Raw genomic sequence first — 27,197 nt, 5'->3', positions numbered from 1 at the left:
GAAATGAACAGGACATCACACTCTGACACCGGGCGTGGGGATATGGGCAAGGCTCACTGTGGCGCTTCCGCGTGCTGGCTTTGCCCTCCTCCTTGGTGGCGCCCAGGCAGCCCGTCAGCTCCTGCACAGAGATGGCCTTGTTGTTATTCACGTCACAGTACTCCACGAACTTCTTCACACACTTTTTGGGCTTGGATTTTTTCCGAAGGAATCTCTTGAAGGGTTTGATTTCCTTCTTGCCAATGTCCCCGCTGGAGTTTTTATCAAGCAGCTTGAAGTACCAGTGCACCACCCGCTCCTCCAGGGTGTGGCTGGGGTCTGGTTCTGAGAGTCTGGAAGGAAGACAACCTGTCAGGATGCAGAAGCTCCTACTGTCTCCACCCAGCCCTCCAGTGTCCCCCTCTGTGTGTACTCACATCAGAGACCGATGGACAAGACTGAGGAAAGCTAATCAGCAAATTCTCCAGGTTGGCTTGGAGTCACAGAGGCCACAGTGATCATGTGCACGTCAGGCATGCACCTGGCCTTATACTTGGGGAGAAAAGCTCCAGGCCTGGGCCTAGGCACCTTGACGGGCAGGTAGGAACAGCCACCACACCCTCCTAGGTCCTCTGGGCCCCTCAATGTGATCATTTTTGAATCATATAATGCAACACACATACATATAACAGGTGTATTGAAAGATCCAAATCAAAGCTCTTTAAGGCTACAACTAGACAATTTCCCTGGGATTAAAAAGCAGTTTGCTGTTTTAAGGAACAAACAGGTAAAAGCTGCCTTGGAAGCCTGGCTTCGAGTCAGACCTGTAGGCTGCAACTGCTCACAAGGGAGGAGGTTGTGCATACCCCACGGGCCCTCCCACAGGCTCTGCATGCCACCCTGCCTGGGTGTGGTGAGCTTTGCCCCTGAGTGTGAACAGTGGGCTGTCTGGGTGGCTGACACTGTTGACCAGTTTCCCAACTCTCGGAGGAGCTTCTCGGAGAGCAAGTCACCCACGGCCTTCAGCTGCAGCTCCCATGAGAGAACCCTCCCTACAAGATTATGAGAAGTAAAAAGCTGCAATCTCCGTGACGTTTTGCTTAATTAAATTCGATTTTCTACCCAGTCATGACCTTTTCTGTTAGCATTGCCTTCCCCCTGAGTTGTCTGCAGCAGAGAGAAGATGAAGGTCCTTTTGCTAAGAGACCAAAAGCTTATATCACCCTGGATGGATGAGAAGATTGAGGGCTTGGGGACAGGGGGAGAAGACCGACACTCCATGGAAATAAAATGTTAGACTCTCCACTGGAAAAAATGTCCTTAAAATGCACAAATATGTATTGCTAGTTGGCAGGAAGAATACAGAATGCTTGGGTTGCCGTGGCAACGGCCCATGGGGAGTTTCCATCCTCCTGTGTCATCCATGGGGTACAGAAAGGCACTTGTTCCCACAGGGAACAGGGAGGCAATGCAGCTCAGCTCCAGGCAAGTGTGCAGCATACCAAGGGGACCTTTGGGGTCAGAGAGGAGTGACCGTACCTGCTGCCACTCAACCACGCTTGGAAACTGAGAAGGTGGCGAGTTTCATGAGCTGCATGTTCTACAATAAGTAAATCACATTTTGAGAGTTTTAAGTGAAACATTTCATTCCAAGGATTTAAAGTCTGATATATAACTGTAAAATGGGGTCTCATGACAGAGGGCATTCAGAAGTGTTCTCCTATCCCTGGCCCTCCTCACTGCAGGGACCCTTGGAAATGGTAGCACAGAGAAACCTGCCGAGCAGCCAGCCTCCTGGCCTTGGAGGGCTCTTCCTTCAGGCCCGAGTACTTCCAGGTGTCCCACCCTTAGGATCTGCTCTTACGTGAACTTCCAGGGCTTCTACGGGAAGCACAGCATACCTGCCCGACGGGGACGAGGGGTCAGAGACAGCATGGACCATGTCTGTGGACAGTGCATCCAAGACGCTTGTCAAAAATTCATGCTTTTTGGCACCAGGACAACCTGAAAAATAAAGGCTCATTACAAAACTCACAAAGGCTAACAGGTTTTTCTCTACAATGGAAAGAAATGGCTCAGTGCTTAGAAAGTCTAATGTTGTGCTACTTTAATGTTAATGAGCTAATTTAACACTTATAGGCACTTTGAAATATGCAGCTTTTGATTTTGAATCAGATATTATTGATTGCAATACTTGACATTTACTGAATTACATGAGACTAAGAGCCAGACAGTATTTCCCTGATGCATGCAGCAGTCTACAGCTTGCTGTCCTGTCTTACACAAGGCAAGTCAGGCTCGACATGGTCAGGGCGCACACCAAGCCCTCCAGTACTGGAGCTCTAACCCAGGAGGTTTCTTGGCACTGTCCACTCTGCAGCCTCAGCTCTGTGGCCAGCCACAGGGGGCAGGAGAAGCTCTGCAGCTTCTGCCAGGAGCAGACCTGCACATGGACACCAGTCGGACAGGAGTCAGCACTAGCAAATCCCAGAGCTGACCTCACATAGGTTCCCAGGGTCCAGGAGCAATCCAGCAATTCCATTTATCTACAGATCACTATTCCACAACGTATTTTACACACAAATACCATGTAAGGACCCGTCTGTTGCTCACCCCCTGTGGAATTCCCTACATCTCTCTGTCCCGCCATGTCAGAGACCTTCTTCCCACCCTGAGTTCAGGACCAAGAGACAGCCACCCACTTTGGGGTCTTTCCCTCCTGCGAGCCCCCCCCCCCCACGTCCTGGTACCAAAGCCTGCGACTGGGAGGTACCATCATGGAGCCCCTCAGCCTAACCACGCTGGACAGCCCGAGCAGCCCTCACTGGGCACACCCTCCCCACAGAGAGAAGACCCAGCAAGGCTCGCTGCTGGACAGCCCAGCAGAAGAGACTGATGAGGGCCATGCCAGGCAGAGGGCAGGGAATGGTGTCCGAGCCCCTCGACAAACTGGAAGACCAATGATCACATCCACATTAGAGAGACAGAAGCAGAGAGTAGAGAGAGGGAGGCCAGGCTGGACTCCATGGGGGTGACTAAAGGGACACTGGAGACGGTCTCCCTGGGGAGGGGATGGGTGCTGCGTCCAGCAACCAGCACACGTTGGGTTCTCCTCACACACAGAGCCAGGCTGCCCCTGCCAACCATGGCCCAGGACCCCGCTGCTCCAGACCCCATGGCGGGGAGGGGTGGCCCTGGGCAGCAAGCAGTCTCCTCATGGGGTGAGACCAGACAGGGGGAGGCCCTGTGAGGAGCCTGGACACTGCCATGGACAGCAGGAGCCACAGGCACCCAGGCGCTGGTTCTGAGGCACACTGGGCTTCCCCAGCTGCTGTCAGGAAGCAAGGAGTCTAGACCCCAGGGACAGAGAACACAGGAAGGGACCTGTAGACACGAGGGACCTCTCAAGATGTCCAGGGCCGTATCAGTCACAGACAGGAGTCTGGACTCATCTGAGGAAAGGAGGGGCCTTGGAAGATGTGGAGAAGGGACACAGTCTGATGTGATCCTGCAGGTGTCATGGTGCCCTCTGCAGACCACAGACCATGGAGGACCAGAGGAGTCCAGCTGAGGCCACTGCATGGTCCTGGAGGACCAAGAAGAGTCCTGGGAATCTGGCTCAGGATAAGCCAGGCAGCGGGAAGCTGGGTCTGGGATTGGGAGGGCCGGGGTCTAAGGGCCTCCTGAACGCAAGTTCAGAGCCATTCCTAGCTCTGACCCAATCTCCAGATCACTCTAGTAAGCAGCTCACGGCCTGAACTCCTGTGGCCACAGAGGAGTGAGAAGACGTGTCCTGAGCACCCCACTTCCCCCAGGGAGCACCGGAGGGCTTCCATATGGTTCTGCCTTCCTTCCTAACGTTCCATGTGGGCTTCGCCATGGAGGAGAGCTGAACAGGGGGGAGGTTTCTTCTGGAACTTGTACTTTAAGACCCTAAATCTCTTCAGCTTTTACCAGGTGCATGAAGTGTTTCCTAGCAAGTCTCCCTGCAAACCAGAACCTGGCCAGTGTGTCCACCTATGGGCCATGGCTTGGAATTCAGAGGCCCCGTGCAGGGCAGCATATCTCTCCCTAAGCACCTTCTAGGCATTTTGAGACAGATGCACTGCTTTCCTTATTGTATCTTCCCTGGGGCCCTCATGGGCCCTGCAGCCTGTGGCTGCTCCAGTGTGCCCCAGGCAGGAGCTCCTGGAGGGACCCTGCAAGCCCGGATGCATAGTTTGGAATAGTGGGGAGCTCCTGGAGGGACCCTGGTCAAAAAACTTCTTAGTCTTGCCATTCAAAGAGAGCAATCCCTTTCTCAGGACTGAGGCCTGTGGTCCAGTAATCATCTGTAGGGTCGGTGGACACAGGGGTCCCACGCCTCATCAGTGCAGTTCTTCTTGGCCAAGGCGGCCATGTTGGTGTGTGGTTAGTTACATGCAGTGCGTTGTCGTGAACTAGTGCACCGAGGCTTCTGAGCCTGGGGACAGCTGGCCGCAGAGCTGCTGCAGAGGGCATCTGCCCACCATCCTGCCACTCTGTGACCTCTGTCCAGCAGGCAGGGCCCCAAAACTCACGGCATGGGAAGGGGTGGCTCCATGGTGTGGGTGCCCCTGGTGCTGCGCCCCCGTGAGATGATAGGAGACCAGGATTCAACACCCACAGCCACAGTCCACTGCAGGCCCAGGGACTATCAGCACTGCGACCCCTCACCACCCTCACCACCAACACCCCCACCATGCCCGTGACGCTGAGGGTGCCCTGGCACCCCAGCTGGCAGGGCTTCGCCACGGCCCACGCCAGTTCAGATCTCACACCTGGTGTTTTCCACCATGGTCACAGTGGTCCTTGGGGACAGCACCCACAGCAGCACATTGGGACAGGGAAGGCAAAGGTGAGCAGAGGCTGACTGGCCTGTTACAGAGTCCATGTCCCTACAGGCAGTGCTGGAAGGCCGGGTGGGGACGCCAGGCAGTGGTTGTTGGCTGCTGCTGTCCACCTGTGCTGAGCACCGTGCAGCCCACGTCTGCCTGGGTGGGACTCGGGGAGGACCCCCAGACCTGGGTGGGACTGGGGGAGGACCCCCAGACCTGGGTGGGACTCGGGGAGGACCCCCAGACCTGGGTGGGACTGGGGGAGGACCCCTAGACCTGGGTGGGACTCGGGGAGGACCCCCAGACCTGGGTGGGACTCGGGGAGGACCCCCAGACCTGGGTGGGACTCGGGGAGGACCCCCAGACCTGGGTGGGACTCGGGGAGGACCCCCAGACCTGGGTGGGACTCGGGGAGGACCCTCAGCTCCTGGGTGGGACTGGGGGAGGACCCTCAGCTCCTGGGTGTGATGGGAGAGGACCCCCAGGACCTGGGTGTGATGGGAGAGGACCCCCAGGACCTGGGTGTGATGGGAGAGGACCCCTGTCACCTGGGTGTGATGGGAGAGGACCCCTGTCACCTGGGTGTGATGGGAGAGGACCCCCAGGACCTGGGTGTGATGGGAGAGGACCCTTGTCACCTGGGTGTGATGGGGGAGGACCCCTGGCACCTGGGTGTGATGGGGGAGGACCCCTGGCACCTGGGTGTGAAGGGAGAGGACCCTTGTCACCTGGGTGTGATGGGGGAGGACCCCTGGCACCTGGGTGTGATGGGAGAGGACCCCTGGTACCTGGGTGTGATGGGAGAGGACCCTTGTCACCTGGGTGTGATGGGAGAGGACCCCCAGGACCTGGGTGTGATGGGAGAGGACCCTTGTCACCTGGGTGTGATGGGAGAGGACCCCCAGGACCTGGGTGTGATGGGAGAGGACCCTTGTCACCTGGGTGTGATGGGAGAGGACCCCCAGGACCTGGGTGTGATGGGGGAGGACCCCTGTCACCTGGGTGTGATGGGGGAGGACCCCTGGCACCTGGGTGTGATGGGGGAGGACCCCTGGTACCTGGGTGTGATGGGAGAGGACCCCTGTCACCTGGGTGTGATGGGAGAGGACCCCCAGGACCTGGGTGTGATGGGGGAGGACCCCTGTCACCTGGGTGTGATGGGAGAGGACCCCCCAGGACCTGGGTGTGATGGGAGAGGACCCCTGGTACCTGGGTGTGATGGGGGAGGACCCCTGTCACCTGGGTGTGATGGGGGAGGACCCCCAGGACCTGGGTGTGATGGGGGAGGACCCCTGTCACCTGGGTGTGATGGGGGAGGACCCCTGTCACCTGGGTGGGACTGGGGGAGGACCCCTGGCACCTGGGTGTGATGGGAGAGGACCCCTGGCACCTGGGTGTGATGGGAGAGGACCCCTGGTACCTGGGTGTGATGGGAGAGGACCCTTGTCACCTGGGTGTGATGGGAGAGGACCCCCAGGACCTGGGTGTGATGGGAGAGGACCCCCAGGACCTGGGTGTGAAGGGAGAGGACCCCCAGGACCTGGGTGGGATGGGGGAGGACCCCCAGGACCTGGGTGTGATGGGAGAGGACCCCCAGGACCTGGGTAAAGGCACATGCGTGCTGCCAGATGGCACCTCATGCTGGACACTCTCCAGGGGGTTCATGGAAGACCAAGGGCTCCGGGGCACAGGGGTCACTCCTGAGCTGTGCTCTTCCTGCCCCACAGCAAATGCACCCCGTGGCTTCACTGTCAAGGGTCCGTTTTCTGCAAAGATGCCCTCTGACCTGAGGGACAAGCCTCACGAGTGGGCGAAGTCTGTTTGTTCATCATCTAGTGCCTGCGGGAGTGACCTGAAGTGAGTCCTGGGCAGGTGGCACCAGAGGAGCCGTGTCAGACCAGGAGACCTGCAGAACTGCCTGGGACGGAACTTGCCATCCATTCTACCTACAACGGTGACAGAATAAAGGCTGATGAACCTGAAGCGCTGGTCGGGAAGGGAGGCTGGTCACCTAGAGGCAGCCACAGCCATCGCCCAGCAGAACTGGAGGACAAAGCGCTTCTCCCCAGCACAGCGTGCGCCATGCCCACCTCAGGACCTCCTCTAACACCACGCTCAGTGCGCACGGACCTCCCCAGTGCACGACCTCTGCTCCAGGTCAGGAGCATGCCCTGTGGACCCTCTGTACTGCCACTGACCTGCCTATCCCCCAGAGCCTGCACCAGGTCAGAGGGTCACGGAACCCGGGGTAGATGGATGACCCCGTGGAAACCAGGCCTAAAGGTGGAAGCCAGAGGGAGCTTTGGGACCCCACCCAGGAGCCAGAGGCTCACCCCAGGGCCTGGGAGCCAATTCTCTCAACAAGGACTGACAAGGTGCCCTGCTCAAGGCTGTCCTATGAGTGCCCTTGAGGCGGTGGGGCTGCTGTGTCCTTCACCAGTGAGCACCTGAAGGCCACGGATCCCTCCAGCCAACACGATGCAGTCCTGTTTATAAAAACCACAGCAGCCTCGTGCAGAGGGAACGCTCTGGAGCAGTCAGGGCTAACACGATTGTCAGAGAGGCCGAGGTGATCCGAGGTGACCTGCCACACAGGGCTGCCCTCCTTGATTGCAAACAGCACCCAGAGACCAGAGTCCAGAGGGCCCCTGTGTGTGACACCGAGAAGCATGTAAGTAGTGCACTTCTGCAGGAAACTTTCCAAAATAATCGTGGCCCTCAGTGGCTGCCAGCCTGGGGTCCTCCAGCCGGACCCTTGGAAAGTGCGAGGCACCAGGCAGGGGTTCTGCTCCCAGCTTGGTGGCTTGGCTTCACTTTGGTTTCTCCATGTATTTCAAATAGTTCCCCAAAAATTCCCTTTGGTGAAAGCTGGCTCTCTAGGTGCCCAGAGCAGCCGTGTAGGGGGCAAGCAGTGACCAGATCCTGAGACCTACTGCCCACTGAGATCTACGGGCTCCTGAGGAGGACGCCCCCAGAAAGACGGCTGCGAGCGCTAATGCTGGCCATCGCCAGCCACTGGCGTGTGCCATCTCACACACAGACACGCCCTGTGCCACCCACAACAACCTGGGGTGGGGCGTCTGCATTCTCTCTGCTAACAGGTGACTGAGGCGCAGACAGTGACACAGTGGGCTCAATGGCTTGACTGGCTCCCAGTGTCCCCAACCAGAGTGCAAAGCTCATGGCCGAAGGCACACTCAAACCAAAGTGACACAACCAACGCCACAGCGACGGACTGGCCTCTCCAAACGCCCTCCTGCGTCCCACCTGGACCTCCGATGCTCTGCTGCTCTCTGCCCACCCACACTCCCGGGGGCTGCCTCCCATCCAGCCTGCTGTCCTGCCTCCGCAGAGGCTATCAGTCTGGGCTGTCCTTCACGCAGGGCCACCTTCAACGCTTGTTGGGTGGCTCACAACTTGTTTCACACTTTCCTTACAAGGCCCAGCGTCTGTGTCCCTGTGAGCTCCTGAGCCCACGTTGCAGAGAGAAGTTCACTAGAAAGCTCTGTGCACAGCACGCACCCGCTTCCCCCAGGGGCTCCCTTTTGTTCAGTCCTGCAACTTGCTCCCTGAGACTAAGAAATGGGGGCACATACACCAAAACCTCTGGGGAGGGGGCCTGGGTGGCACCCCCGCCGAAGGTGCCATCAACAGGTTTCACACATGTGGATTTCCCCACAGCTCAGGGCGTATCTGACTGTGGCACATTTTCCGGATGATCCTCAGCTTCTTCCTGCCTGGAGAACAGAAGGTCCAGAGGCCAAAGAAGAAACATTGGTCACTTTAACCTGACGTTCTCAAAGAGAAGGCCGTGGGCTACCCAGCTGCTCATCCCCTTGCGTCCGGAGCTCCGTCTGGATGATTGCTCTTCTGGGAGGATCGGAAGCGAACAGTGGGATACTTGGGGGCAATCAGGATGTCAGAGAATGAAGGCAGGACGTCACCCATGAGGCAAGGAAAGAGGGCCACCCACATCCTAGTGGTTTTGGAAGAAGAATGAGACCAAATATGGCATGCGCAGTCCTCCAAGATCCAGCGGGGAGAGGAGCACTGTTCTGGCAGCCCTGTTACGACACTATGGCTCGGGAAGCAAGCAGAGCCCCAGGACACTCCCAGTGGAACAGAGCAGGAAGAAATGGCCAGCCCCTTCCCACCCCAGCCGAGGGCCAGGTCTCTGCACAGGATTTGTCCTGGGCCCTGCCTGATGTCACCCTCAGGATGGCACCGAGTCCCTCAAGACAGCCGCCACAGAGACTAGAGACTGTAAAACCCACCATGAGCAGCTCGGGGAATGAGTGCTAGGATGAGGCCGGGCCCTGGGCAGCACCATGCTAAGCTCCGTGCCCAGGAGGGGGCAGAGATCTCCAGGGAGGTGTTCAGGAGAGCGAGTGCCTCAGGGCTGCCTGCGTGCTCTCCACCCGTAGCTGGTGGTCTCCATGGAGACCCTGGCAGCCGTTAACAAGCAAGAAGAGTGGAGGATGCGGACCCACAGGAGGGATGCAGCACATGGCCAGTGTCCCCTGTGGTGCCCGGTGCAGCTGGGCGCTGGGTGCCAAAATGAGACCCTTCCTCTGAACCCCACGCCCAGCCCCATGTCTTGAGGCTGACACTGCTTCTTCTCTCCACCAGGCTCCCGCGACCTGCCCCAGCCCCTCCACGTGTCACTGACATGGGAAGCCCAACCAGCCCCGTTTAGGAATGGGCTGTCTTGCTACTTCTGCGGCGTGTGCATTCGCAGGCTGTTAACAGGACACGGCACAGCCCTAGACCTCCGTGAGGGAGGCAGCCATGGAAGCCGACTTCCCAGAGGAAGCGGATGTCACTGCTCTGTCCTCGGGGACTTCCACAGCTGGACCAGACCCTGTCTCCCAGAGCAAAAGCAGCCAGCTGGAACAGGCTCCTGAGTGCCACCTCGTGCTGGCTGGCAGCAGGCCCTGGGGGGCCAAGTTGACGGCACCCCTAGCCCACCTGGGGTGCCGCAGAGCTCCCGTGTTCCACAGGAGGAGCCTGGGTAAGAGCTGAGGGCCCTCGGGACCCAACACCACGAAGCCATCTCTCCATCCACGTGGAGGGAACCACCTGATCAGTTTTGTTGCTTGGACTGGGTCACGCTGAGCAACTCAGAATCAAAGCTGCTGCAAGTGTCAGCTGTGTTGCTGTGAAAGTGCATGCGTCCTCCCAACATCTGCCCCTGGGAGCAAGAGGGATGACCCTGGTGAAGACGCTCCTTCCTGGGAGTCCACAGGGGCCTTCTGTACTCTATGCCTTCCTGCTTTGACCTGCAGCTAAGGCAGGGGCTGAGGCACCCGCTCTCCCAGGCCAGCTGAGGGAGGCCTGTCCCGCAGTGCCGTCCATGCATGAGGCCTCCGCTTGCCCGGCTCCAGGAAGACCCCAGGCACTTCACCACAGTGCCCACACCATCACGGTGATGCCTACGGCAAAGCCCTGGGAAGGGAGAGTAGGGCAGGAAGATGGTGGGCAGCGAGAGTCTGGTTCAGACACAGTGCCCTTGGGCTCCAGAGGGAGTCTGCGTCTGGCTCAGCAGAGCAAGAAGAGAGGAAAGTGCACTGAAGAATCCGGAGATTGGGTGCCACTTCCTGGTGGAGAAAGGGATCTTCTCTGCAGCACCACCGAGGGCACAGCTCTGTAGCAAGGGGCAGCGTCTCGCCTGCAACTGTCCAGACGGCACAGTGTCTGCGGTCTGTGCGGACCTGACCATTGGCCTCACGAGAGGAGGAACCTGTGGTCCCGCTGTTCACTCAGCTCCCTGCTGACCCCAAGTCGACATGCTGGAGGTCAGAAGCAGGGACGTATCGCTCCTGAGATTGTCCTATAAATGTTTTCCTCAGGCTAGATTTTGACACCTGTCCTGCTCCTCCAAGACTCCAGGGCCTGCAGCACAACTCTTCTCTGGAGCAGGTTAAATGAGGAGCTGTTCACCTTGAAATCTCTTGACCTAGGAACCTTACCAGCCACCCCACAGGGAATGGCCCTCCCTTTTAGAGGTGGCAAGTGGGCCACCCGTGAGAACTGAGCAGCCCTACACTGCTGAAAGCCACCTCCCCGCCCAAGGGTGTGCGAGCAGGTGTGGCCACTGTCTCCAGCCTTGAGCAGGACGCGTGGGCTCCGAGGCTGCAGGGTGCAGTGGCGGCTGAACACTCCAGACGTGCAGGACAGACCAGCCTGGGGACAGCACCTGGGGTGAAGGGGCTGTGCCAGTCTGATATCCTCAGTTTGACTGTCATACGGCCCTTCCACTTGGGTGACAATTAGAGAACAGGATGCATGTGAAAGGGAAGCTGTGCCCTGGACTTCCCCGGAGGCCTCACGCCACCAGGGCTGGCCTTGCAGAACCCTGGTGCTCAGGGCAGTTAGCGGTCCCTGCTCAGCGCTCTTCCAGGGCCAGCCTGCACTCGCTTGCAAGGGCTGAAGCAGCATCTGGTGGGTGCAGTCTTCTTACTACGGCAGCTGAGCCCTGGCCACGTGCACACAGGCAGAGCAGGAGCAGGCGGCCTGCACTCCAGAGGGGCCCGTGACAGGCAGCTCAAAGCACAGACAGACTCCCTTCCTGCTCCAAGGCCCATGGCCCGGGTGAGAAAACCCAGAGCTTGTCTGTTTGTTTGCTCTGGCCCAGGGCTGGCCTTCCTGGCCAGGGGGACTGGACGGTGCCTGGCACACTGCAGAGCCGAGAAGCAGGCTGGCAGCATGGACAGGCACAGCCACCTCAGCCCAAATCACACTGCTCCCCTCTGCTGTGCACACCCCCTCACGGCCTGCGAGGAGAGGCCAGAGCTCCTGTCCTGCAGAGGGGCAAGCCTGTGACAGCCACACGTGTGGCGAGGTGTCTGCCATGAGGTTTGAGCCCACACTGTAAATAAAGAGTAAAGAAGGTGAAAAACGAAACCACCACAAGCACATGCCAAGGGGAACAGAGCCTGAGTCCCAGAAGCACGGAGAGGAGAGTCAGGAGCTGCTCTTGGTCCGCGGCGTGGAGGACAGGCCTCCTGGCCTGTGCAAGTCCCTGACATCGCTGGGTCTCGACACCACCCTGCAGGGAGTGGTGCTGGGCGGAGGCTCCGGGGTCTGTCTCTGTGTGTCCTGGGCCTGCCTGGCTGCGTTCTGGGCATCCGGGGAGGTGGTCAGCACCGTGCAGCAACTTTGTCATTGCTTCTGTAGAAATCACAGGAGTTTCTAGAAGCTGCTCTTGCAATAAGGCTGGAGGAACTGATCCTGGCGAGAGTCACCTCAGCAGGCCCATGTGCACTGTGACTGATGAGTACCTGCAGGACCTGAGAGCTGGAGGTCACTGCAGTCACCAGGGCACACGGCACGGGCACAGCTCACTAGTGTACACCCACACTACAGAGCCTCCTCTCCGAGCAAGCCTGCCAAGAGTTCAGGACTGTGCAACTCCAGGACCTCGGCTCCAGTGCCCTCTAGGAGCTCAGTGGCACCCTGTGTTGTGCCAGGGCTCTGGTGGCCACTGTCTACTCCTGATGACAGAGGCCAGCCCAGAGGGTGGCCGACTGTGCTCCCCGAGGTGCTTAGATGAGACTGACCAGTTACGGAGCTTCCTCCCAGCCACCCCAGTGCTGGGCGGCTCTGACTCCTCTGGCCGACAGCCCCCTCACCAGGGCCCGAGAGCCCCCAAGGCCTCCACACATGCTCCCCCGCCTGACCCTGCCTTGTGCATCTCAGCTGCATCCTCCACACGGCTGCCAGAATCACTGTTTTAAATAAAAAATGAATGATCCACTTCTCGGCCAAGCCAATAAGCCCGAGTCCCTTAACAGACATGCGTGAACTCCTTTGAGAACGTTGCATGGTGACCTCGATGGCTTCCTGAGTCTCTCCTGACAGCTCCTTAAAGATTGTGTGCAGATATGCCATGGATGGGAGAGCCCAGAGATGAGTAGAGAGGACACTAATCCTCGCTCACACCAGCACCGTCCTCCCACAGCTGCCTGGCCTCAGTGGTGGAGGAGACGTGGCCCTGGCCCTGCAGGCCGCCCCTGCACTTCTTCCTCACATGCCTTCTGTGGCTGCAGCACCTGCACCTGCCTGCTGGGCTCTCCTGTGGAGGAGGAGGCGCTAGGAGATGGTGTGAGAAGCACCAGGCTAGAGGCTTTGAACTGAGGGGGGACACCTGGTGGGGCCCAGCTCCATGGCACTCTGGCTCTCATGACAGCACAGCCTCGCACGCCTTGAGTCAGGAATTCAGTGGTGGCCAGAAACCATGCAGAACTGGACGTTAGGGCTGGCAAATTCAGAAAAAATAGCACAGGAGTCAGCACACAGTCTCAAGAGCACCAGCAACAGAGCCACGTGGTGATCAGGGAGGGGCAGTGGAGGCAGCGGAGGCAGCGGAGGCTGGCGATGAGACCAGGTGCAGCAGAGGCACAGCCTTCTCTCATTTTGTTCCTCTCTGCTTCAGAAAGACTCCCGGTGGGAGAAACTGCAGCAAGCTCCCCTTATGTTGCATCTGAATGACGAATATCTCAGAGCACGTCAGAGGCCACAGTTCATGACAGATGAGTCAGCGTTGTCAGCTGGTTAGATCCTGCATGGATTTAAGGGACAGTGTTGTCGGTGCCACTCCATAGGGGCAGACTCTGAGACATCTGAGAACGTCTCGGAACAGAGGGGACCTCAATCCCGGGCAGTAAGGGGTGCATGATAAGCAATCCATCAAATAAGGAAGCACACAGAGAACGGCAGGGCCTCGGGGTGAGAACTGAAAGTTCTGCAGCCAGTCTGCAGGAGTGGCCGTGGGCACGTCCTGCCGGGGCTTCTGAGGGTGGCTGAGGGCTGCCAACACCTCCCGCTCTGCCAGTTGGACAGTCCTGGTTCTAGATTGTCCTCAATTCAGCAAGTCAGAAGAGAATCACGCCACCAGGGAGAGCCCTCCAGAAGTGCGCCAGGCCTCTGCGATTCAGGTTACCCATGTCCAGCAGCTCCTGCCACTGTGGCCACCAGCATGTCCAAGTGTCCTGCTAAAGGCTCGTGGACAAGGGCATCCTGGTCTGGGCTGAGCAGCTGACTTCCAGAAGCAGGTTCTCGGGACAAAGCTAACTCCATTCCTACTATCAGCCCTACCCCTCTCTAGTCCTGTCCTGCTCCAGGGGAAATGACTGGTCTGCCAGTGTCCTCCAGGGGTAGCTGGGCAAGCGGGTCCCAGGCTGGAAGGCGGCGTACAGAGGGGGTCTTCTCCCCAGCCCCTGCTGGCACCATGAGCTGCCCAGGAACCCCTCAGTGCTAACGGGGTGAAGTGAGGTGCTCCTCACGGGGGGACCTGGAATCTGGAGAGGACCTTGGGTCCCTCCAACACTGCAGACACCAAGCAGAGTCGGTGCACACCAGTCTCCCCCCTCGGGTTTCTGTCACCTGCAGTGTTGGTCTCTGAGGATGTCAATTCTAGGGCACTGAGGCTGGGATCCCGCTGGCTGTCCTGCAGGCTTGCCTCCCGGCTTAGGGCCACCTACGCAATAGACATCTGCTCATCCATTTAACAGAGAAAAATGCACAGTTACAGAAAAGGTAAAACCAGAAAGTTTAGTATAGTTGCAGTGTTCAGAGCAGCTCTGGCTTTAAAAGGAGAACCGTCTTTCAAAGGAGCTTCCTGTGAGGACAGACTGGTCAGGTTGAAGAGCAGCAGGGGGAAGCCAAAGGCCCTGAGCTGCTCCCCGGTAAGCACAGCACTGCACTTTATCTCACACCGGACAGCCCAGGTGCTCAAGGACTGCAGGCTGCCACCACCCTGGGGCTCAGAGTCCACCTGGGAAACCCTGCGGTGGGCATAAGTGGCACTGGGACAGTGGTTATGGCTGGGATCGACACTTAGAGGATTGAAAGTTGTAGGAAAAGTAAAATCAGGTCCGCAGGCTCTCTAACCAAGGCAGGCACTGACCCCAGACAGGCAGTGTGAGCAGAGCCCAGACCAGACAGGGCCCCACCTGCTTCCCTGTCCTCACCGCGGTGTCACCTGAAACAGGTGGGCCTGGAAAGGAAGGGTCCTTTCAGAGTCACCCAGCAGATACTGTGTCCGTGTCACTAAGCCATGTTGCAGAAGGGCTCTGGTCTGCTCATGGGAGCACTCGGTGGATCCAGATCTGGTGAGGACAGCCCCATCCACAGCAGCAGACTAGGGCCACGAGGAGCCAGAGTGCCTGCCAAGCGTGCCGCACACAGGAAGGTGTTCCAAGTGGTCGGCCGTTTTAGATCAGCTGCTTTGATAAAGAGGGATTCTTTGTAATAGGGTAGTAATTGTTGAGCAACAAACTTAACGTAATGGTGGTGTGAGGACAGTGTGTCCTCAAGCTATTGGAGCTGTCTCTGAGGTGCTGCTTCTCTATGAGCCTGTTGGGCAGCTGCTCTTTCAGGATTAATGTGAACCTAAAATCTACTCAGCCTTTCTTCTGCACACTCCTAACTTTCAAAGCCCCAGGGGCCGAGCAGACCAGGAGGCCAGGACCTCACCCTGCAGGTGTGGCTCACAGTGTCCTCTGCCACTTCGGAGTCTTTAACTGGCCCTGAGAGCCAAAAGCCTGGCTTCAGAAGAGAAAACCAACCAAGTCGCGTTCCTCCGGCAGGATGTGCTACAGGGACCAGGGTGTGCCCAGGACGGTGGGAGCTGCCCGGGTGAACAGCCACCCGGGGAGGTGCAGAGCCTCCGTGGCCAGGAGCACTGAAGCTGGGGAGCACGGACCCAGGCAGGTGGGGGCGCAGGATAGGGCAAGAGGCCCTCTAAGACATCACGGTCACAAAGCCTGTGAGAGGAGTGGCCCTCCAGTGTCCCGCCCTTCTAAGCTGCACTTTTATCCCATCTTATCGACCCCTTGGGAGGCACACCTAATGCACAAGAGAACTCCTCACATTCAGAACGTGTGCAGAAGTGGCTGTTTGTGTCCACCTGCTGTCAATGCTGAGGGATGGAGGAAGAGTGCTGACCGTCCTCCTCCACGTAGGCATGGGCTGGTGGGAGTGTCCACGTCCCTATTTGTTCTTACTGTATCGGGCATGAGTCCTGCAATCTTTCCTGTGTCTTCTCCAAATTCTCCTCCTCCTCCTCCTCCTATCAACTGAACTCAGTGTTCTAATGAAATCTCACCAAGAATTCTCCAAATATCACACAGAGGCCACTCTGGATCCTGCCTGTGGGCACCTTTGGAGACACACTACCACCACCTGGCTACTTACGTGAGAAAACAGTGGGTATCAAATGGAGGGCCTCTCTGCCGTGCACCCCTCCTGTCCACCATGGCTGCGAGGTGCAGCCCAGGGGTCCCACAGGTGCTGGTCTCCAAGCTCACACCTTCCCACCTTTAATTTCAACGGCCCTGGCCCGGGCCCGGGTGCTCCTAGCCTTCAGGGTGGGAGCTACACAGGTAATTCATGGCCTCTTGCCAACAATAGTCCTCCTTTGATAAAATGAATCCTGTGGCCCACTATTTTTTTTTTTCTGGGCTTTCTAAAAGATACAACTACCCTCTGAGGGGTTTAGTGGCTGAATTCTTCCACAAACTTAATTTTATATTTCATCAAAAATACGGCTGTAAATGAGTGCTGAAGGTCAGGTCTCCCAGGCATCACACTTAGACTAGACCCTGGCCTTCTTCAGGAACCAACAAATTGAGATGCCGACTCGGCACTCTGAGGCACACTGTCACCATGGCCTTCAAGAGCAACGTCCTGTCACACCAGCACGCTCCTGGTTCTGTGGCCAGTCCACACCTGGGGTAGGGTCGCTGCTCCTCCTCGTCTGTGCTGGGAACAGAGGGCAGGATGCGCCGCCCTGGGCACACCTGGGGCATGGCCTCCTGCAGCTGACACCTTCTCAGACCAGAGGACGTGCATCTGAGGCAGCAGGATCTCGCTACAGCTCAGCTACACAGCAGCCTCGGCACCCGACCAGACAGGACGCCCTACAGGGTGACACTTTGAAGGAGGAAATGCTGACACTCATTTTCCTCGGGAAGCCTCCAGCCACAGAGGACAGTCCTGCTGCTGCCTGTCTGCCTTAAAGGCCAGCAAACCAGCACCTTCAGGTGCCACGCAGCGCCCGCAAACACCTGGTTTGGGTCTGGTCACCTTAGGAAAACATCCTGAGCTTCGCTCACAGCAAGGCAAGAACCACCTTATGAGGTGATTTAGAATGAAGCTAACATATTGCTTGGAAAATCCAAGAGGTGCCTGGAGGGTGTCGTCACACCTGCCCGTGCAGGAGGTCTCGGTCTGTCACGCTGTGGACACGGAGCGGCTCTGGGCTGCGCTGAAGTCTGTCTCAGAGGGACAGACCTGCCAGAGCATGTGGAGAGAGCTGTCTGGCCAGAGGGAGAGCCAGGGCAGCGGTGGTCTGAAGGCTGACCAGGGCCCCTAAGACCTACCTCTATCCCCAGGCACGAGCTCACGTGTCCACAGAACACCACTGTGTCACCGACTACCGGAGAAGAAAGGCTACAGTGACCAAAGCTTCTCCTGTAGCTGTCAGAGTGCGCGTGTCTCACTCCCTGCTTGGCACCAGCTGCAGTGCCTATAATGCGAGGACACCTCGTGCTGCGCCAGTGTCAGGAGCTGACGCTTCAGGCAGGACACTGCCCCCTTGGCGCAGGCTGTGCTGAGCAGAGGCCAGTCAACAGCAGCTGCCTGTCCAGCTAGAACCGCACCTGACAGGCAGGCAGAGGGCACAAACCACCTGCAGTGCAGGTCACGGAAGTCACAAACTCCAAGCCATAGCTGACTTGTTTTGACTTCGCCAAGACAAGGCCTCGGACGTCACTTCTCCTGCCACCTCCTCAGAGCTGGTGTTTCCCGGGTGGAGAAGGGGCCAGTCTGGTGTGCTATCCCCAGGCAGCCCCTGCCTGTGCCTGCACCTTCTCTCTGGCAGGCCACACCCTGCACGCTATGCTGCGGGGAAGGACTCCGAGGCCCTCAGGAACAGGGAGCTCCCTCTGCCCTCAGGCCACGGTCACCTTCCCACCTGGCGGCCCCCTTCCTTTACCTGGTTCTGTGGGCCCTTGAAACAATCAAACCCGTGGCTAGACATCCAAGCCTGCTGACCTTGCTTAATAGAGGGCAGTCAGGACAGGACGGGGGGAACAAACACCGACCACTGTCCTCAGGGTCCGCTCTCATCACCTGACCCTGGGCCCCTGAGGGCTCTGTGGGGACACTGGACAACTCATCTTCCCTCTGCAGGTGTGATGGGTGGTGGCCAGCGAGGGTGTCCCCGCAGAGCCGAGTCCTGACGGCAGCTTGAGAGCCACGGGAAGTGGAGACAACCGCAGTTCAGCAGGGAAGGTCGAGCTCACGGCCCCAGATGGGCTCAGAGAAGGCCCCGTGGCCCTCCAGCTCCAGAGCACAGGAGAAGTCCAGGAGCTGGGAGTGCAGGCGACCTCTCTCCACTGCACCCCGCAAGTGCAGAGAGCCAGGCCGGAACACAGCAAGACAGGCTTGCCAAGGGGGCGGGGGGCAGCTTCCTGCCTGTATTTGGACTTCCCGTCCCTGGGTTTTGATGTCTGTCAAGGTGACAGGCCATCCCTACCAGGAAACCAAGGGATTCCAAGACTCTTCAGAGCCATCTCTCAATATGGAAGCCATCAGGATGGACCTGGGTGTCTGCTCCATACGCCTTATGTTTAACATCCATTGGCACAAGCTAGAAAATCTGCTATCTGCTCTACAGAAGATGTGAATAGATATTTGGCAGCCCACACACCAACGAGTGAGCTGTGCGCAATCTTCTCAGCTCGACCTGGGGGACAGAGGGCTCTTGCTGACCAGAACACAGAGAAGGAGCGCAAGACAAAAGTGTACCAGGAAGAAAACACATCAGCCTATACGTCACTTGGCGTGCTCGCCTACACACTGTCGCTGTATTATTTTGGAAAGAGATTTCTCCTCTCCACCAAGAGCAGCCTGTATCCTGGAGTTAATTTAAGACTCACTTGGCTTTTTTACCTAATAAGGATGATTATCTCCAAATAGTGAAAATGATGAAGTGGGCGTGAGCAGCACTCCCCACAGCCTGGAGCACAGCTCGGCTGACCTTCCTGGGGCTGCGTGGGATGTCTGCAGTGCTGAGGGCCCTGTCCCGGGCGGCAGCCTTCCCGAGGAGCCCCAGGGTCCTCCTCCTGTACCTGGCAGAGGAACTGTGGCTGTCCCAGCATAGTGCCCCATCCCCCCAGTGCTGTCCCCCCCCCCCCCCCGGGCTCATCTGACATGAGACACGCCTCCGGGGTACCCTTCTTGTTTCTCCATAGCGATGGCCCGTTGTTGGCACAAGATGAAGGATCATTTCAGTCTTCAAATCAGGTCCCCATCTAGTGCTTAAAGGGTGGGATTTTTCCACAAAACGGCCTTCCTGCCAAGTGCACCCTGGGGGACCAGCGGTGTCCTGTCCCAGAGGAGGGCAGACCTCCTGGGACACGGCTGGGCCACACTCATGCTGGACCACAGGGCACAGGTTCAGGAGTCATGTGGCTTCACGTTACCCAAAGACAGAAGACCAGCTCACAATGCCTTGGGCCCTTTAAGAAGTACGTCAGGCACCCTGGAATAGTTGAGACCAGCCAATCAGGCAGACGCTCACCGAGGGCTTTCCATGCAACAAGCATGCGTGAAACTCATTATTTCTTTTTCAGAAATTTGTCACCTGCTCATATCACCACCTGACTTCAGGGGCTGGGGTGTCATGCTGGAGTGGCCTGGCCTACAGAAGGCCCGGGCTGCACCCCGGCTCCACACAGACACAAATATGGACCTCCAATGATACAGGAAACCTTCTGGAGGGAGGCACCTGGTATCTGCCCCCTCCTCACACCCAGTGCAGAAGGAAGCCACCAGGGAAACCGAGAGCAGCTGACCTCCCCTCAGAGGAACATAGGGTGGCAAAAATAAAACCACCAACAGACTCTTCAATCCTGTCTCTAGAGCAGGACCCTGGATGGCCCCCAAGGTAGGGGACAGCTGGACACTTCAGTCCAGAGCACCTTAAGCCTAGAGAACTCTCGATGGGGCAGTTCTGCCATTCTGGCTCCTCCGTGCTGTCGAGCAGACCTGGGAGCGGTGAGCGCAGAGTGAGCATGATCCGGGCACTTCCCTGCCTATTTGTAAGCAGAGAAGCACTTTACTTTGCAAAGTTAAAACCTTCTTTATCAATGGCAGTAAAATCCTACGAGAACCACGAATGCTCTTGAAGGGGAATTTATCTAGACCATCCAAGACTGAGATCAGACACACAGCATACATGGAGGAGGTAACAGAGCAGTTTTTATGGTCTCTGAGACAATCTGGAGATATTTAAGAAGAAATAAAGATTGAGATGAAACAGAGCAACTGAAGGCATGGGACCCACCCCATGATGTCAGAGCACTGGCTGCCTCCCGGGTGCAGGGAGCTGTGGGACCGGGTGGGCTCCAGGGTGCTGCTCTAGCCTGGGCAGCAAGTGCCTGTCTCCTGCAACTCCTGGAAGGACACTGTCCACTGAGGGCTCTGTCTCCTTCTTGGCGCTTCAGATACCCGTGCACTTCTGAGCTCAGAGAACCTTGAGAAGCACCTTGTGGGAATGTATTTCCTCGTTTTGTTTCAAATGGTCCTTTGCAATTAGACTCACCTGTTAACACACTGAGCTCATGCTTTGTTAAAACTATCCCCTACTTTGTGCTGAGGTTCAGCGCTAAGGGAATGCCCGGGAAACATGCTTTGGGCTAAGCATTTCAGGAGCACCCAGGAGTTCCAGAGTGCTGACACTGATGTTGGAGTGATGCTGGTCCTTCCTCTTCCCTCGCATGTGACCTCACGCTTGGTGGATCTTCTCCGACTGCAGCCACAGTGACAGCAGCCTGAGAATCAGCCCATGTGCTTAACCTGTGGGCCTGAGTCGGCCACCAAACTCTCAGCCCTCTGGGAGGAAGTGGGAGGCTCCAATCCACCATGGTGCTGAGCCCCAGAAGCGGGCAGACTCGGTTCCCACCACCCCAGCAAGAGACCCTGCAGTGGTGGTCGATGCCCACTGGCTGTGGGCAGTACTCACCCTGCAGCTGCCGGCCCTTGAACAGGTCCCGGGCCCTGGCGGGGTGTGCCCGGGCTCTGTCGTCACACTTGGGCTGCTCATACCTGGGGGTGGGAGAGAAGAGCTGCTGGAGGGCCTGACCCCTGGTTCTCCACCTCTCCAGCATGTGAGAGGTACAGGTGGGCTCCCCCAGACAGAACCATGGCATCCGGTCCTCGTGTCACATGCCTGTAGCGTAGCTACCTCGGCTACACCATGAACACGTCCCCCAGTGACGGGAAGAGGCACCTGAAGCTCCTCCCCGGCAGCCTCTGCCTCACTCTTGTCCCCTCCTTCTATGACGTGATTTCACAAAGAGGAAGCGCTGTGCACTTGAGACCTGTGGCGTGGCTCGGATGGGGAAGGAGGAGCAGGAGTGTGAGGACAGTGTACGATGTGGGCTTGGCCACTGGGTCCCTCCCAAGAGGCGGCACAGTCTCCCAGACTCAGGATTTTCCACCGATACATTACTCAAAGTCATTTTCAGTCCAATTCATGAAGCTAAAAGTGCTAAAAATAAAGAAAAGCCACTGGTTCCACCTGGAGTCAGTCAAAAACCACGGAGCATGAGTGGGCGGGGACTCTGCCGCCTGAAGGTGCCGGCCCCCAGACGCCCAGCTTAGAACAAGCCAGTGGTGTGGCCAACAGTCCCTCCAAGTCCACCTGGCCTGGGCACTGCCTGGGTGTTGAGAGGGAGTGGAGGTCTGTGCCCCATGAGGCCAGCTCAGCCCAGCAGAAAGTGGGCAGTCAAAGCCAGTGCAGAGGCTGTGAGCACAGAGGTGGCCCCAGCCTCAGCTGCCCCCTCCATGGTCCCCTCTCAGGCTTCTCGGGCTGACCCAGATAAGGACCTGGCCAGCACGAGGGGGAGGGGAATCCACTCCCGGGAGAAACCTCTGGGGGCAGTGGTAGCTCTTGAGCAGAACGACTGGTTCTGCTGGACACGTCCCCTGGTTTTCCTCCCTGGAGGGGACTTCACAGGAGTCATGGGGCTTGTGCAGCCCTGTCCTGGCCTGCGCCTCCTGCCCCCCATCCGCAGGTCCACTCTTCAGTCCTTCCACCTCCACGGCCTCTCCTTGGGTACTCGGGCTCCTGTGCAGGACATCAGTGCAGGCCAGGTCAGGACTGACCCATGGAGAAGGCAGACAGATGCGCGGGCGCCAGCCAGGAGCGGGGGGCAGGAGGCGTGTCCTGGGCCTCGGCCTGCAGGCTGCGGCACTGCAAGGTTGGCCTCCACGTCCTCCCTTCCTTCCCGGTCCTCCCTTCCTGCCCCCTCCCTCTCATGCTCTAAGAAGGGGCTGCCAGGTCACATTTACTTCACAGGGATTGTATGTGTTCTCATTTTCCACTATTCACTTGTTTTCCAATCTTAGAAAGTAAAAGCAAATGGATTTCTCCAGTCTCCTTCCTCTGGCGTCTCAAGAATCGGGCCAGTCCCAGGGGCAGCTCTAGCCAGGCCCACACCTCTGCCTCTCCTCCCTGAACAGAGAACCCCACACCCCATGCTCACAGACTAGTGTGTCTTCCTGAAACCTGGTTTGGGAATGGAGTCCCTGACAGACTCTGGACAGCACAAAGCACACTTTACCCAAAGCCGTGAGCCGAGATTTCCTGGGAACATGAGGTTCAGTGACAGACAGCAGAGACTCCACAGTCACAGGGACAGCCCCACCCGCCGGCTTCTCCTGGTGCCTTTGGGGCTGTGGCCAGCAGAGGGGAGGTAAAATGCACCCAGAGGGCCTGGGTGTAGCTCAGTGGAAAGCACTTGCTGGAATGTGTAAGGCCCTGGGTTCAAGTCCAGCACCTCAAAAATAAGACAACCAGGGCACACCCAGCGGGCTGGACGAACACTCTGCTGCCCAAGGGCTGTGGAGCTCCTCATGCTAAGTGTGGAGAACACTGGCAAGCCCGATCTTCAATTCCAGCCCTGGGCCAGCATCTGGGCAGTTGGAATAGTCTAGAACTGACAGCTACGTGAGAACAGGCCCCTTCCCAGCACATGAGGTCTGAGCTGCAGAGGATGGGCACTGCCAGTGCCCTCCGACTGGGTAGGCCTGCAGCGAGGGCATCCCCCCGACTGAGCCTTGACTGAGAGTTCGAGGCACACCCAGGTAGCCCTTCTGCAGAGTTAGAAAGCTGCCCCGTTCATTTAAAATCCCTGTAGTGCATCCAAACCCCTTCAGGACCCAACCCTCCTCACTTAGGATGATGAGATCATTCTAGTCCCCTTTTGTCATCTACTAACTTTGAAGCCACGAGGAAGCTAGCCATCCCAGACGTCACTAGGGTCTTGCTCCAAATGGGGGACAGAGCCTCTTAAGGATCCCAGCACTGAGGCTGAATTTAAGAAGGTAGTGAGGGGAGTATCTGCTCTTCCTGAGTCCAGCAGAATGCCGTCGTCTGTGGGAATGGTGCTCTCAGGGCGATGCCCAGGGCAGAGCTGAACGGCTTCCACGTGTCTCCACTCTTCTCAGCAGTGTTTGTTTAACTTATTTGCATAAAGAATAAACACATCTCTCTGCTGTCTGGCTTCCCATCAGACCTCAGGCCGACTGCCATGGAGAAGTGGTTTCATGCCTTTGTGGCCACCGGGACAGAGCTCTAGACTCAGGAACAGAGGCGCCCTTTCAGGACAGTGGACAAGGGTCTGTTCTGGCTCCAGGGTAGCAGCTGGGTCTCACCTGCCCCCTACTGATCCAGTACCCATTCCTACTCTCTGCCAAGTAGACACTGTCCCTCTCCTCCCAGCCTGGATCCCACCAGCCTGGTGGCCTGGGCTTGCACAGGGGCCGGGGCCCAAACTTCAGGGACCTGCAAACTATGGCCAAGGGGTTGATCTTGACACAGAGGCAGGGGAACCAGGAGGGAGCTGGCCCCTCAGTGGGCAGGACATACGCTCACTGGACTCCACTCAAGTCTGTGACAAAGGCCCTTGATTCTTTAGCTTAAGGACATAGGCAAGTGATGAGGCATTTGATACTGACAGCTGTTTCCACTGTCAGAGTTTCACGTTTCCTTCCATCAGAAGACACGGGATCACTGAGGGAACAAGCACTTGGACTCTCCACTCAATGCACCTCCAACCTGCAGAGCACTTCCTGAACACCTCCCAAGCTTCGGGACACTGGTGAGGATCCGTGCTCATGCAACGGAGAGTATGTGAACAGCCAAGTGGGTGGCTGTCCCTGTGCCCTGGCTGCCCAGCCCCGGCACAGCAGCAGAGACCCATGAGGCTGCTCTCTCCCCTGGTGCTGCTGACCTGGTTTTCTGATGGACTGCTGAGCACGGGTGATCCAGGGCTGGGCAGTTATCCACACACTAAATCTACCTGGGACTTCTTAGAAGCTTTTTTTTTCCCCCAGCAAGAGAGAGAAAAGAGAGAGAGGGGGCTCCCTGAGTACTATGGCCCGTGGGTGGGATGCCTGGATCTTCTGCAGCTGCTTGTACCTAAGAGGGGAACCTGTCCAGGGCAAAGCTAACACATGGGGCTGTTGGAGCAGATTTGAGATTCTCCCTGGCAACCCCACCAGGCCATGGGATCAACTGAAACTGAGCTTGCTGTTCCTCCATGCCGCCTGGTGACCTGGCCAGCCCTGGTCAAGCTCACCTGAACCTTGCTGTGTGGGCAGCATTCACCCCTGCTGGGCTGGCCAGCCCTTGCTCCCTGGTACCTGCGGCCCTGACTGCCATCTGTCAGGGGTTTCGCTGGCCTTGTGGGCTGCACCCATCACTCTGCCCAGCTGTGTTCATTTCCTACAGGGAATTTGTCTCCACCCAGAACACTGACCCATCGGGCTCCTCTGACCATGTGTTGGTGTCATCTGCTCCCTTGCTGGGGGGAGCTTCACGGGCAGGGTGGCAGCCTTTCAGTTAGAACGGCATCCCCGGTTCCTAGGACAGGCCACCCCCTGCAGTGGACCCCTCCTTCCTGACCACCTTGTGACAGGCCACCCCCTGAAGTGGACCCTTCCTCCTGACCACTCTGTGACAGGCCACCCCTCCTTCCTGACCACCTTGTGACAGGCCACCCCTCCTTCCTGACCACTCTGTGACAGGCCACCCCTCCTTCCTGACCACCCTGTGACAGGCCACCCCCTGAAGTGGACCCTTCCTCCTGACCACTCTGTGACAGGCCACCCCTCCTTCCTGACCACCTTGTGACAGGCCACCCCTCCTTCCTGACCACCTTGTGACAGGCCACCCCTCCTTCCTGACCACCTTGTGACAGGCCACCCCCTGAAGTGGACCCTTCCTCCTGACCACCCTGTGACAGGCCACCCCTCCTTCCTGACCACCCTGTGACAGGCCACCCCTCCTTCCTGACCACCTTGTGACAGGCCACCCCCTGAAGTGGACCCTTCCTCCTGACCACCTTGTGACAGGCCACCCCTCCTTCCTGACCACCTTGTGACAGGCCACCCCTCCTTCCTGACCACCTTGTGACAGGCCACCCCTCCTTCCTGACCACCTTGTGACAGGCCACCCCCTGAAGTGGACCCTTCCTCCTGACCACCCTGTGACAGGCCACCCCTCCTTCCTGACCACCTTGTGACAGGCCACCCCTCCTTCCTGACCACCTTGTGACAGGCCACCCCCTGAAGTGGACCCTTCCTCCTGACCACCTTGTGACAGGCCACCCCTCCTTCCTGACCACTCTGTGACAGGCCACCCCTCCTTCCTGACCACCCTGTGACAGGCCACCCCTCCTTCCTGACCACCTTGTGACAGGCCACCCCTCCTTCCTGACCACCTTGTGACAGGCCACCCCTCCTTCCTGACCACCTTGTGACAGGCCACCCCCTGAAGTGGACCCTTCCTCCTGACCACCCTGTGACAGGCCACCCCTCCTTCCTGACCACCTTGTGACAGGCCACCCCTCCTTCCTGACCACTCTGTGACAGGCCACCCCTCCTTCCTGACCACCCTGTGACAGGCCACCCCTCCTTCCTGACCACCTTGTGACAGGCCACCCCTCCTTCCTGACCACCCTGTGACAGGCCACCCCTCCTTCCTGACCACCTTGTGACAGGCCACCCCTCCTTCCTGACCACCTTGTGACAGGCCACCCCTCCTTCCTGACCACCCTGTGACAGGCCACCCCTCCTTCCTGACCACCTTGTGACAGGCCACCCCTCCTCCCTGACCACCTTGTGACAGGCCACCCCTCCTTCCTGACCACCTTGTGACAGGCCACCCCTCCTCCCTGACCACTCTGTGACAGGCCACCCCTCCTTCCTGACCACCTTGTGACAGGCCACCCCTCCTCCCTGACCACCTTGTGACAGGCCACCCCTCCTTCCTGACCACCTTGTGACAGGCCACCCCTCCTCCCTGACCACCCTGTGACAGGCCACCCCTCCTTCCTGACCACCTTGTGACAGGCCACCCCTCCTCCCTGACCACCTTGTGACAGGCCACCCCTCCTTCCTGACCACCTTGTGACAGGCCACCCCTCCTCCCTGACCACTCTGTGACAGGCCACCCCTCCTTCCTGACCACCTTGTGACAGGCCACCCCTCCTCCCTGACCACCCTGTGACAGGCCACCCCTCCTTCCTGACCACCTTGTGACAGGCCACCCCTCCTTCCTGACCACCTTGTGACAGGCCACCCCTCCTTCCTGACCACCCTGTGACAGGCCACCCCTGCAGTGGGCCCCTCCTTCCTGGTCACCCTGTGACAGGCACCCCTGCAGAGGACCCCTCCTCCTGGCATTCCGGTGGTGGGCCACCCTGGGGTGAAGCCCTGTCCCCACCAGGGAGGAGAGGAGACTTTCCTCGCTGGCAAAGGTTTCTCCCAGAACCCGCTGTCCTGGCCACACAGGATGCTTCTCCAAGGCCCGGCAGGACAGGGACTGAGCCAGGAACGAAAGCCGCAGAGTGGAGAGGAGAACACGCACACAGACAGGTGTCATCGACTGCCAGAGCCCCGGGAGACCCCATTGCTCAGAGCAGGGGGCAACTCCTGAGAGGAGGTGGGATGCAGGAGAGGTCAGCCGCCCTTCCCCAGGGGACACAGGATGGTGCACTATCCTCCCCCAGAGCCCCGGGACTGACCCTGGGTGCCCGTGTGTGCGGGAGGAGACAGGGTTAGGACAGAACTGCAGCCAGCCCCTGAGCAGCCCCTCATTGGCTCAAGTGAAAGGGGAAGAAGAGGGGGTCGCCCCGCTCTCAGGTGACTGGGAGAATCGGAATCCGAATCAGTCCTGAGCTGGGTGAAGGGGGCGGAAGGGATCAGGGTGGCTAGGGAGGGCGTGTCAAGAGAGCAGATGGGGACACAGCGCCTTCCTGGGTCCTTAGGGAAAACACTGTCGATGCT

General features: G+C 58.3%; 1 protein-coding gene across 2 annotated transcripts in view; it reads right to left on the bottom strand.

The window, feature by feature from the left end:
* Nucleotides 1–27,197, bottom strand: part of SMOC2 (SPARC related modular calcium binding 2) — a 152,044-nt gene that overhangs the window by 20,032 nt on the left and 104,815 nt on the right. For both annotated transcript variants that reach the window (XM_081294544.1, XM_081294545.1), the window contains exons 9-11: nucleotides 20,866–20,948; nucleotides 1,881–1,983; nucleotides 58–332 (exon numbers count right to left, since the gene is read on the bottom strand). In XM_081294544.1, coding sequence (XP_081150670.1) covers nucleotides 58–332; nucleotides 1,881–1,983; nucleotides 20,866–20,948 — 461 coding nt within the window. The remainder of the gene's footprint in view (nucleotides 1–57; nucleotides 333–1,880; nucleotides 1,984–20,865; nucleotides 20,949–27,197) is intronic.

The sequence above is a fragment of the Spermophilus citellus genome (genome assembly GCF_964194105.1).
Source record: "Spermophilus citellus genome assembly, chromosome: 5".
Taxonomy (NCBI): domain Eukaryota; kingdom Metazoa; phylum Chordata; class Mammalia; order Rodentia; family Sciuridae; genus Spermophilus; species Spermophilus citellus.
Note: the sequence above shows the minus strand (reverse complement) of the source record. Positions and strands in the feature narration are given on the sequence as shown.